This window comes from Myripristis murdjan, chromosome 17 (assembly GCF_902150065.1).
Source record: "Myripristis murdjan chromosome 17, fMyrMur1.1, whole genome shotgun sequence".
Taxonomy (NCBI): Eukaryota; Metazoa; Chordata; class Actinopteri; order Holocentriformes; family Holocentridae; genus Myripristis; species Myripristis murdjan.
This window is the reverse complement of record NC_043996.1, coordinates 35,546,547-35,559,672: the sequence shown is the minus strand read 5'-3', so window position 1 is coordinate 35,559,672 and position 13,126 is coordinate 35,546,547. Positions and strand designations below refer to the sequence as shown.

Below are 13,126 nucleotides of genomic sequence, written 5' to 3'. Positions count from 1 at the left end.
CCGCTGGACACAACACTGACCTGCAGGCTGTTTAGCTCAGTGCTGCCCCCGCTGGACACAACACTGACCTGCAGGCTGTTTAGCTCAGTGCTGCCCCCGCTGGACACAACACTGGACGTGGGTCAGATTTAGTTGGTCCTATAACTCTTCTCCTTCGCCCCCTCCAGTCTCTTCTGTCCTCCTCCTCTCCTCTCCAGTTTCTCCTCCTCCTCCTCCTCTCCTCCCTGGTGGAGATGAGTCATGTGTGACAGAGATCTCGCTCCGTGGGCGTCTGGACGTGAGCAAGTGGACTTGTGGAGCTGAAGCCAAAATAAAGTGGGATTGTGAGTAGTGAGCAGAGAGAGACTGTATTTTAGTCTTTGATACTCTGATTAAATGAATGAATTTCACACACACATACACACACACACACACACACACTCATACACACACAGTGACGCGAGGTGGGCGATGCCTCCTGCTGAATCTACAACTGTGAACTGGGCCTCCAACCAGTGCTAAACACTGACTCACTGCTGCAAGATGAGGTGTTGAATATGTTCTTCCAGAAATTAAGAAATTCATCAGAATCAAAGTCTATTCGCTCATTTAGGTTTGCAAAGCATCAGACTGAAGGTTTAGACTTTAATTATTAATCTGAGTTCAGTTTATCAAGGTTAAAGAGGTCAGGCAGAGAAACTTTCTGAGATCATCGACTTGTTTTAACCTCTGATGGAAACACGGTGACATTAAAAACTGTCCAACCTTTTCTGCACATTTTCTCTTCATGACACATTTATGTGGAATAAAGTGTACACAAGGTTCTGCCTTCTGTCAAGACATTCACGTCGAAGTATAAAGATAAACATCTAGTTTGTAGTGTCCACTACCTTTTCTCTTTTAGTCTCAGCTGTCTGATTTCCTGATATTCAGTTTCCTGAAGTCACAAGGCTTTCAGTATTTGTTGTTCAGTTCCTTGAGTGTCTTCCATAATAAAACTGGATTATGACACTCTATGAGGCAAAATGCATCTAAAAGTCATTAAGACAAGAAAGTCTGAGCCATTTTTAAAAGATTTGTTCCTCTGGAAACATTTAAACCAAGTGGGTAAACGGCTTCCACACAAGAGATTTTTGTGTTTTTTCAAATTTTGTATTTTCACATAAATGATTGATTTTAGTAGAAGTGTCCTGAGACTTCAGATGGAGGTTTTGCTCCTGGCAGCTGATTCAGTGCCGTGTGTTCGTGGTGGAGGTGGTGCTGAGGTTTCAGGCGGTGACGTGTCCGTCTGCAGCTGATCGGCCCACAGATCCTTGTTCCCAGCTGGGAGAGAGAAAATAGATCTTTCTAGTGCCTGTTTGACTCACATGACAATCCTCTGCCTCTCAGCTCTTTATCAACCTGGACCGACGAATCAGAGTGGCTCCAGTAATGTTTTTACATGTTGTCTTACTCTGATTTTCTGCTTCCTGATGAACCCTAGTCTCCATGCAGTAGGTCAATGAATAGTTTCCATGGCGAGTGTGATGCTGGAGATGCCCCGATGCACCACACAGTCGGTGTAATGCAGAAGAAACTTTATTGATTTATTTTCTCCAGGAAAACAATCTGTATAAGCAACAGCTAAGCAATCATCAGCACAAATACTTTTGTTTGTTTTACTAATAAAGAAGGCTGTAGCTTTAACCAACCGTCAAGATCCAAATAAGGCAGCACTTGTTTATTCTCATGAGTAAGATGGGATCCATTTCCTTTTGTTCGATTTGATATTCTAATTTATTTGCCTTCTTTATTAGTGAAAGACCTGTGCCTTGTCGACAGTTTACTGGCCCGTGATGTGTCAGTGAGACCATGTGACCTGTTCTGGTGTTGTTATCAAGTTATTTCTCATGCACTTCAACACGATGTACACAGTGCACACAATACACACGACGCAACATGATGTGTTATGTTCATGCTGCAGTTTGTAAAGCTGGTTTGAAAGTGATGTGAACGCTGAGCCTGGAGAGCACAGCACACAGAGACAGGCTGTGCTGCTCTGCAAACATTGCTCCACTGTGCTGCAACATCATCTCCAACTGGCCGAGGGTTTCCGACGGCAACACTGCTCCTGCCAACAAGGTTAGCGCACTTTGACTGTTTGCACAATCCCTTCCTTATTTACTTAATTATCTGTCGTCACCAGCCTCCCATTCAATATTTCACTCTTCGCCCCCTTTTTTCCTGTGTGCACACAGTGTGCCCATTTTAGAAAAGACCTGTAATGAACTCTGGCTGTTTGTGGAGTTGATCCACAGGCAGGTTCACTTCAGTTCAGACAGAGAGGCAGACAGCACAGAGACTCTGTTTGACAGAGCAGTTTTCCCACCTGAGTGGTTTAACTCTGAATGCATTACATTTATTAAAGTCTCTGCCAGGTCTTTGGTTCTCTATGCATCAACAGAGTGAGAGATCTTCTCCATTCACAAAGTAGTGAAACACAAATGGCACAAAGCAAAGGAAACTCCATATATTCCTAACATTCATCACTTGTCTTGTCTTAAATCGCTGCTTTTGCTCTGATTATCTTGTATTCTCAGCTCATTTGTCTTATGGAGGCACAGAAAGTGATGTGCAGCAATAACTAAGAGTGCATTGTGTTTGCTCTGAACAAGGTTGTCACACATGCCTAAGCAGTCTTTGTATTCCTTAAATCAACTTGTGGACTGAGCGATGGGTTTTTAGGTCAGTGAACAAACAGATTTGGAGCCGTGGAGCATCGCTGTGCCAGCCGCTCCTGTTTCTCTTGTCCCCAGAGCAGCTCTGGCTTCCGAAGGTTTAACTTTACCAGGTTCATGTGCCGCACGCCGCTAGCTTGCCCAGTGAGTCGGAGCGGAGAGAGGCAGAGAAAGGAAGTTGAGCGATAACACCGGAGCCTCGCAGTCTGTAGGCTGCCGCTCCAATTTTTACCACCAAACAAAGAGCTGAGTGTCGGGTTTCCCTGTCACTCTCGCTCCCTTTGTGGAAGTGCGAAAGCGTAGTGGAGTGCCGACATGATCCTGTTCTCAGCCCTGAAACGGCACATCACCTGAGCAGGAGTCACCTGGCGGTTCTCTGCTCTCGAAACAAAATGAATCCTGATACATTCAGCCTCAAAAAAAACCTCATCTGTCCTCATCTGTCTAATGCAATGCTGCTGCTGTTTCTGAAGACCACTCCCTGTGTGTGTGTGTGTGTGTGTGTGTGTGTGTGTGCTGTCTGATGCAGCCAGGCCCAGACGTGCAGGATGGCTGTGATCTGAATCCTGCAGGACCAGGAGAACATCATCGGCGGGTCAGAACACAAAAACACACCAGCTGTCCTCAGCAGGTTCAGAGATGCTAATCTTTAACTAAAAACATGCTAATTATCTGCTGCTAATTGATTAAAAGTTGATGTTGTTGACCAATACAACTATTTTTGACATGCTAAAAAAAAGCTCAACAGCAGCAGAACCTTTTAAAGAAGGTAAAATCATTTGGACTCAATAAAATGATCATCAAATGACGTCCTCCTTCATCTGTCACTTCCATTCACTCTCCATCCAAAACACAGTGTAATCCCTTAAATCATCTTTTTAAAGCCAGCAGACAGACGACTGGACCCACATTTACAACAACAGACACACAAACACCATCATGTGTCAACAAGATGGCAATGCAACACTGAACATTCTTATTCACTTTCGTTCAATTCTTAATATTACACTTAAATTGTTCCAATTAGCCAGAAATCACAAACAGAACAACAGAAATACCTTCCAGACTTGATGGGCCCTATCTTGCGCCAGACTCCCTAAACCCGCTATTTGCGGATTTAGGATTTAGGAAGAGGCGTTCCCCTGTAAAAGTTGCTATCTTGTGCACCTCCCGCTATCCGCAAAACACCTCCGCTACCCGCTATATTATGAATAGGCGTGTTTTGGGCGTTACGCCAGTTAAACCAATCAGTGTGCCAGGTGCCATTGCCTTTAAGGGCAGGATGCGCTATCCTAAATCCTAAATCCTAAACCCGCGATGGAGAGAGGGAGGTAGATTTTCTCAGGGCTTCTACTGAGGCTAAAGCAAGTTGGCTTTATACATATATACATATGATATATTATATTATAGGCGAGTTAATTCGGGAGGTGGAGCCACATGTGTCCAAGTGGACGTGTCACAAGGTTGTACTGATTGAGTAAAATCCCCGGGTCACACCACACACACACAAGAGGCAGAGGTGGAACTATGTGTAAACTAATTTATTGACAAGGTAGATTGGGCAAATAAAATATTAAAAATAAAAATATAGCACAGCTGCTGGCTTATGATAAAACAATAAGACGTGCTGGCGTAAGTGTCCAATTAAAACAGTCTTTCCTCTAAACAGTCTATATGAGTAATATACTCAGTCCATTCCGGCGGCGTCCCGGTATCAGTCCGACCGTGTGCGTGGCGAGGCTCCGTCAGGGCGCGCATTGAAGCCGCCTGGACGCGCTCTCCTAACAGCCCAAACTTTAGGGATAGCGGATAGCGGGTGGTCCTGACCACCCGCTATCCGGATGGTCAGGACCACCCGGATAGCGGGTGGTCAGGACCACCCGCTATCCGCTATCCCTAAAGTGTGTGCGCAAGATAGCAACTTTAGGGATAGCGCATGAAACACGCCCACGGACACACCTCCAGGCGCAAATGACGGAGTCGGCATAACGGATAGCGGGTAGCGGGTGGCACAAGATACCGTTTAGGGATAGCGGAAGTTCCTAAATCCGCAATTTGCGGGTAGCGGGTAGTGGCAGCGGATAGCGGGTGGCACAAGATAGGGCCCGATGTCTGTTCACTCTGCAGTGACTCTCCTGGTATCTTCTGAAGGTTAGTGGACAAAATAAATCTTTTGTCCAATATAACCTCTCATAGCAGGAAATGATCCTGAACCAGTCCTAAAAACATTTGGACTGATGTTGGACTGATGCTGGACTGATGTTGGACTGATGGTGGACTGATGGTGGACTGATGGTGGACTGATGTTGGACTGATGGTGGACTGATGGTGGACTGATGGTGGACTGATGGTGGGAGGCTTCATGTCGTCCAGTTGAAGATGAGGTGAGCAGATACAGTATACTGCTGTTTTGTTCTGTCATCTGAAGCTGCCTACAGCTTGTGGGCAGCTGTTTCATGTTTTAATGTCAAAATTGAGAATTTCAGTGTACCGAAACATTACAGGGCACTATCTTAATTACTATTTTACTTTAATTTCACACCAGCTATTGCCTCATGGTGCGTAGAGGGCAAAGCCAAACAAATTCACTGTTTTCATTAAGCGTCCTGAAGTCTCCTGAAGTTTCTTGAGGTTTACCTGAAGCCTCCTGGACTCTGAGGAATCAACAGATTCAACATTGATCCTCTGTCACTACTATCAGCCAAATCTTCTTAAATGACATTCAGTGTTGACCGGAGACTGACCTGGGATCAGCTCTACAAAAGCAAACCTAATCTAATCTTTTCATTCAGCTGTCTTGGGTCTTTTCACTGAAATTCTGAATTTGCATTGACTTTAGTGTCACTGTGAATTAAAAATTTCTTTGAGACAGGTTACTACATAAAAGACCAAAAGAAAGAATTTAATAGGAGCATGTTTAATGAGGAAGAAAAATGCAGCAAATAAATTATAGAATGTATGTTTTTTACAATGAAATGATAAAACCATAGTCAAGAAAATTGTATAATTTTTCAGGGTATTTTTCTTTCGCCCCTCAAAATGATAAACTTTGCTACACTGACTAAATGAACATTTCTGTGTTGCTCCATGTTGGTTTGTGAAACTGTTAAAAATCCAAAGTGAACAAGTTAATGAAGTGAAGAATGTTTTCATGTCAAAGTGATGTCTCTGCTTGTGAAACTGTCCGGCCAAAACAGACAACCGTCTTTGGCGAGAGAATCTTCTTGATAGGAAAGTTGCTGGCAAAAAACTGTTAAGAATGTTGTTTACAGTGCAAATTTCAACATTCATCAGATTTAAAAATAATAATAATAATAATAATAATAATAATATAATAAAAACAACAACAACGATAATAAAAATGATGATGATGATGATGATGATGATGATGATGATGATGATTTTGGCTCGTGTAGCTGGTCAAACAAATTTTTTTCAAGTATCTCAACAGAGATTGTAGTTTGTCTTTCACACACAGAATGCACTGTATCAAAAAAGGAACCTCGAAACAAACAAAACACACAAATGAAGACAGAAAAATTTTTACATTAAATGGCAACACGTCATCTATTGCATAGTATTCTCAGGTCTTTTAGATGTTCTCATTCCATGTGGAAAAGAGAAGCTCCACACAAGTAATACAATGCATAGTCCAGTTCTCACTCACCACTAAACATAAATATATTACGGAACTTTACTTTAATTTCAAAGTGCCACAGATTGTGTCGCCGAACCGCTAACCTCAGCAGCAACGAGTGTTTTTTCCTGCCTGTGTGGCGTCCCGTCTGGTCTTACGAGCAGCCGCACTCTTCCACGATCATGTTCTGGATGTCCTTCTTGATGATCTTCTGCTCCTCGTTGTAGTAGAGCATGGACATGGCCCGCAGCCGCGTGGGCACGCAGCACGACTTCATGCTCTGGAACGGGCTGTAGCCCCGCATGCGGTAGTGATTGATGACTGTGGAATGGAAGGAGAGGGAGGAGCCTGTGATGCTCGCCACATGGTTGGGGCAGTCACCCTCACAGTAGTTGGCATGGTAACCAGGCGGGGCAATAATCCAGTCGTTCCAGCCAATATCTTTGAAGTTGACGTAAAACTGGCGCTTACAGCAGATTCGTATTTTCCCGTCGCACTCCAGTCCTCGCTTGAACCGCCGGTGTCCTGGCTCCTCTTGCGCTCTGAGCGCCACCATGAGGAAGGGCCGGTGCGACTGCTCCCGCTCTTTGGCTCGCTCGCCGTCAACAGGCACCAGGATGGGCGTTGCTCCGGCGTCGGCACACAGCGGGCAGGACACCCGCAAGCTGAGCAGGCTCTCGCCGCCGTCCAGAAGAGCCTGGACGCTGCGAGGCACAGGGAGGGTGTGCCAGCCGCTGCGACGAATATCAACCAGCTTCTCTGAAATAGGCTCCTCCTCCAGGGATACACCCTGGTGATGATGACGCTGCAGGAGCTGAAGAGTCACTTTGCCTTTGGCCTGGTTTCCCCGGGCTAACTTAAGGAAGATCCAAACATTGGCTTGTTCCACCACAGAGGAGCCGGTCCCCTCCTTTGAAATGTCAAAGGTCACCGTAGTGGGAGAATCTCCTGCATGAAAACACATTAAGTATTAGCATGTTAGCATGTTACATGAGGCAATCACATCTATACAGTAGTATGGAATAACTGAGTTGATATCAAGCAGAGGATAAAGGGCAGGACACTCTTTCATTTTGTTGTTTTAAATCACAGGAAGAATTTGATGTGCATTCAAATAAAAATTGAAAAGAAAGTTGCCTTTTGGTACCAATGAGCATTTTGCAAAAAGCTGTTTATTCAAAGTGTTCCTGTTGTGTGGCAGAGCCGGGGTCACTGTGGGTCAGGAACTGTTTGCTTTGGAAGAATCCGGGTAACGACGGGCCACTGCTCTCCACTCTGACCTCAGGACAGTTTCACTGATGCTGTTTGTGTTCACCTGTCACCTGCCGAGCCAGCTGAGCCTCTAAAGGCAGGACAGATTTCTCTTTACACTTTCAGAGCAGATCTCATGTCTGCAGAAGTGAGTGTGGAGATAAACAAACAAACAAATTTGTTTTGTGAATTTACTTTTTGGACATTAGATTCAACACTAGAACAGTGTTGTATTAAAATGCACACCAAGCACTTTGGATCAGCGGTGTCAGATAACAAAACTGTTGGGACGATCTGGGTGGGTTTACTTTATCTCATTTTATTTTTTTCTGTAATCCATGTGTGTGTAAAAACTTTGAGACTGTAGGTCGTCATTGTAACTCTGTTTTAATAAAACCCAGTGTTGATGTTTTGTATCATCTGATAAAGTTTTCATGGTTGTGATAGACCTAAATAATTTATTATTATTTTTTACCTCCATTTTACTCCATTGATAATGGGAGTTGTCTCTCTTTTCTAGTTTTCCACTGAGTTGTTGTTTGAAACAGCAGAAGTAGCCTATAAATTGCTGCCTTCAAATTGTCTCAAACTGTCATTTTGTCTGATTCACTTGTCAGGCGTAACATGATATTGTATCTGGTCTGAGGTGTTGGCTGATTTTGTTTCTTATTGATCAGTAAAGGAATTCTGTGCAGACAAAATTATACAAAACAAAGATAAAGAAAAATTAATGCACAATCTTGAGTGTCAGATGCTGTCAGGTCTTACTGATGCATCCTGGCAAATTAATTGTTGATATTTTAAACATTTTAGCTACTTCAATCAATCAATCAATCAATCATGCAATCAATCAATAGATATTCATCCTATTGCATTTGTAACATGTCATCTAGAAAATGCCTTGCACTTGCGATAAGGCTGTGGTGGATTCCGTGAGGTTGCTCACTGTGTAAGGTGAGCATCTTTAACTTTCTCCAGGAGCTCTTCCTCTTGACCTCTTTCCCACCTCCTTTCATTTTGTTTTCTCCTCTCTTCAAATGAATGAATGAACATAAAAGCTTCTGCTAAATATATTCAGCACCATATGAGCAACAACGCTAAAAAAAGAAAGGCCTGGTTTCAGGGGAATGTTGTTAACAATCTTCTCCTGTGTCCATTTACCTCTCCCTCTCTCTCTCTTTGTCAGCCCCCCCAAACCCAAAGTAATTACAGGGGCCCGTATTTGGCTGAATGAAGTGATTATTCATGGCCTGAGACCACTTGGTATGTGGCCCCCCCACCCTCATTGTTACTGTCCCCCTAATTTCGGCAAGGCTTTGAGGGGCCCTTTCAGACTATTTATAGCAGCGAGTCATTATGCACATTTATGTAAGCAAACAAGCCGAGGGAAAATGTGTTTGTCACGCGCCGCTTCATCCCACAAAATGCTGCCTGACCCAACAACAATGTCATGTCTTCTATTAAAATCTGTGTCCATGACGATGACCTGTGTTGGCGTGATAGACAGACACGATCTGGGCTTTGCTAGCACCTCCTGTAGTGAGGCTCTCATGTTCAGAGATTCCTCCAGCATGCTGGAGGAGCATCGGGCTCCCCTGGTTTTTGGGACAATAGTTTGAAGGCTGGCATCCTGAATCCTGCCAGTCAAACCTGGCAGATCTGCGGCGTGATGCCTGGCCACCCGGTGCCAGTTTGCTCCAAGTACAAAGCCTGTCTGAGTTCCTGCAGCAGCAGGGGGTTATGGGATGCCGAGGAGTTAATTGTCTTGGTGAGCTTGTCATTTTGTTCTCAGGAAATGGCAATGGCCCCCCCGCTAACCCTAACCCCCCTGATAACCCTAACCTGACACTACTGAAATGGGCCTTGCTCAAAACTTAACTAAAATAGGAACAACCCAAAACCAAAGAACTGAAACAATCCAGTAACCGCTAAAACTAGCTTGTGTGGACTGGAAGATAAAAATAAATACGGAAAAGTGATTTAAAACCACCTTTAATTTTCCCTGTTAAATCCATCAATTTATGTTCTGCATAAGCCACCATTTTGTTCTGAAATAGACCTAAACCAATCCAAACCCTAATCTTAACCATTTCAAAATAAGATTACAATAATATATTAGACCCAGACCACAACACAGCACTAGCCTTAAACAAACTTAAATCCTAAAGTGTTCGTAATCCCAACCCAAGCCAGCCTTAACCCTTTTAGAGCAGAACTTTAGACTCTAACCATAATCTGACCCTAACCTCAGCCAAACTCAGACCTTTAATAATTCTTAAATTAGACTGAGACTAATTCAAACCCTAAACTCAACCCTTTCAGAATAATATTAAAATAAGACATTGTCAGCATCACCTGACTCTGACCTGAACGTGGCTTGGTGAGCCTGAGGGAGAGCAGCTCCCTCTGATTGGTTCCTCTGATAGTAACTTCCTGCCAGCCAGCGGTCAGGAGTGCTGTGGTGGTGTCGGGGCTGCAGGGTTCTGGGCTGCAGGGTTCTGGGCTGCAGGGTTCTGGGTTCCACACAGAACCTCAGCACAGGCCTGTTCTCCCTAACAAGCCCACAGTGACTCCCCACAACAGGAGCAGCTGCTCTGACAGGCCTGAGGCCCTGATCTGCTGCAGCAGGTAAACACTGAGGGGACCAGGTGAGTCCATGAGGCTGGACCCAGTCTGACAGCTGCTGCCACACAGTCCCGGCCAGCAGGAGGCGCCGCACGGCTTCACCTTAACTGGGAACCGCTAAAGTGTCAAGGCGTGTTGTTCTGCAGGGTTGTGGCAGATAAGTCATGGACGAGGGCGGAGCCTTTTCTCTCACCTGGCAGCCGCCGCCCTGCCCAGACTGGAATGCGATTCCACTGGATCCACTGGGGTTCCACTGGATCCTTCCTAAATACTAACCCACTAACCCTGACCCCCCATCCCCCTGATAAAACTAACCCTAATACAGCACTCCTTTGTGTGTCAGTCATTATTGGCTGGCTCCATCAGTCAGTTAGATGACTGAATGTCCGCTGAAGAGCCTTGATATCTTGATTCACAATAAAGTATTATCAATTAATCAATCAATCTAATACTAGTGCTGATACTGACACTAATACTGATTCAGATACAGCAGAGTGCTAAGATATATTCGTGGCGAGAATTCTTTTGTTTCATCAATAACGTAAAAACAGTTTTACTCAAGACGACATCAGTTTCATTGATGGCAGTAAAAGTAAAAAGTTTTCTCATTGTTTAGCGTGTGCGTGTGTGTGTGTGTGTGTGCGTGTGTGTGTGTGTGTGTGTGTGTCAGCAGCAGAAAACTTTCTTCTGGTTTGGCCGTTTCTAAACGTCGGGGCCTGTTCTGTGTTTTGGAAGCTTCTGTGACCTGGTTGGACTGCAGCTTCTGCTCTGATCTGCCGCTTCTCTCTGGTTTTGGATGAATATGACTCTGAATATGACTCGGTTGGTCTTTTCTCATTAAAACGCTGCCGCATCAACAATAACAGAGTTAAATATCTGATATTCACTCTGCAGACATGTGCTGATATTTGAATGAAATGTTTATTCAAACATAAAATCTCACATTTTCATTTGTTTCAGTTGTAAATAATATATTCAGTAAGAACTTATGTTAGTTTTTGATAAATGTTTGTGGACTCTTTGAGGTTAATTTCTTCATCAAAATGTGAAGTGAAATGTCTCTCAACAAAAATGAACCTAGCAACAAACACAAATGTTTTTGGGAACCAACAAACAAATAAAGTTTTTTTCCCCTAACATACACACACAACAGTGACTCTGTGTTCATGATGCAAGGATAAAAACTGAAGCTGATTAGCACTGATGGAGACTGATGGAGGTTCACATACACACACACACACACACACACACATATGCAGACTGACCTGGCTCTGCGAAGGTGATGATCTCAGAGGGGAGTTCGGGCGGTGTCTGCTCCGCTTGGCTCCGCCCCTCCTGGATGTCCACGCTGCCGTCCTCGGCCACGCGGCCGACGTGCAGCTTCTTGATGGCGTTGAGCAGCGCGGCGCGGGGAACCGGCTGCGTCAGGTTGGGCCGGGAGCTCAGGTGCAGCATGTTGAGGATGTGGCGCTTCACCGCCTCCACCATGTCGTTCTGTCCCGCTGTAGCCAAGGAGGAAGAGTTCCTCTTCATCTGAGCCAGAGCACACGACGGACACAGAGAGGCCGACGCCCCCTGCTGGAGCTGCGGTGCCGCATCAAGCCCCACCGCCGGGGGAGCGGTCGGCGAGGCTGAGGCCGACTGCGGCCTGGCCGCCACGAGTAAAACTGCAGCAAACAGGCATGCTGAGGCCATGCTGTCACACGCACTCACACACAAACACACACACACACACGCACACGCACACACACACAAAACTTAACACACTCTCTCAGATGATAGAGCTGTTGCAGAATCGGTCGGGCACAGCAGTTGCAAAAATGAATTCCTGTTTCTTGTTTCCTCCTCAAACCCCTGAGCAGCTAGACAGGTAGCAGGTGGACAGGTAGCAGGTAGACAGGTAGCAGCTGGACAGGTAGCAGCTGGACAGGTAGCAGCTGGACAGGTAGCAGCTGGAAGGTGCTGTAAAGTCCTGTTTCAGGTGTTAAAGTTTGCAGAAGCTTTCCTCTTCTTTTGGAATCAGTTTCTCCTATGCACCTGTTGCTCACAAGAGAATAAAATCCTTCCAGCAGCGTGATGGTTAACAGGCGGCAGGGCGACAGGTTCGATGGTTAACAGGCGGCAAGGCGACAGGTTCGATGGTTAACAGGCGGCAGGGCGACAGGTTCGATGGTTAACAGGCGGCAGGGCGACAGGTTCGATGGTTAACAGGCGGCAGGTTGGGGCGCCAGCAGAGTGTCCTCTGTCCCGTGCAGCAGAGTTTGGAGCTCCGAGCTCTCTCTCTCTCTGTGAGTGTGTGTGAGTGTGTGTGAGTGAGAGTGTGTGTGTGTGTGTGTGTGTGTAGCTCTGTGGCTCAGCTCAGTGTCTTTGTACCAGTGGGCAGGGTCAGAGAACTCCCTCTCTCTCTGTCCTCTTACTGTAATTATACCTCTGTCCCTCTTTAATCCCTCCCTCCACAGAGGTATTTCCCTTCTCCTGACTCACTAACATCAGCCCCCTGCTCTGCACACACACACACACACACACACACACACACACACACACACACACACACACACGAGCAGGTGAAATTCACACTGAGTAAAATCCTGCCTGGTATTTCAGGACTGTTTGTGGTGTTTCCTGACTGATGAACGTCACGACAGAGGAGGAGGAAGAGGCAGAGTGTCTCCCTGATTCATTCATACCACACACACACACACACACACACACACACACACATTCCCCCTCAGTCACATTTTCACACTCTAGTAGAGGCATGTGTCTGTGGACAGGCTTCCTCTGCGTCTCGGTGACTCAGCGCCGCATCATCAGTTCATGTTCAGAATCAGTTTTAGAGTAACAGAGTTTGTGATGTGAAGCTTTGGCTGTTCCAGGGTCTGCTCTGACTCCCTCTGCTGCTGGGGCGCGATATTAC

At 45.5% G+C, this 13,126-nt stretch overlaps 1 protein-coding gene across 1 annotated transcript; it reads right to left on the bottom strand.

The window, feature by feature from the left end:
- Nucleotides 1–5,597: 5,597 nt before the first annotated feature.
- Nucleotides 5,598–12,348, bottom strand: inhbab (inhibin subunit beta Ab). The gene is made up of 2 exons (XM_030074147.1): nucleotides 11,475–12,348; nucleotides 5,598–7,281 (listed from the first exon to the last, which is right to left on the bottom strand). Exons 1-2 carry the CDS (start codon nucleotides 11,902–11,904, stop codon nucleotides 6,488–6,490), a joined length of 1,224 nt encoding a protein of 407 aa, XP_029930007.1. The 5' UTR covers nucleotides 11,905–12,348; the 3' UTR covers nucleotides 5,598–6,487.
- Between the last annotated feature and the right edge of the window lie 778 nt (nucleotides 12,349–13,126).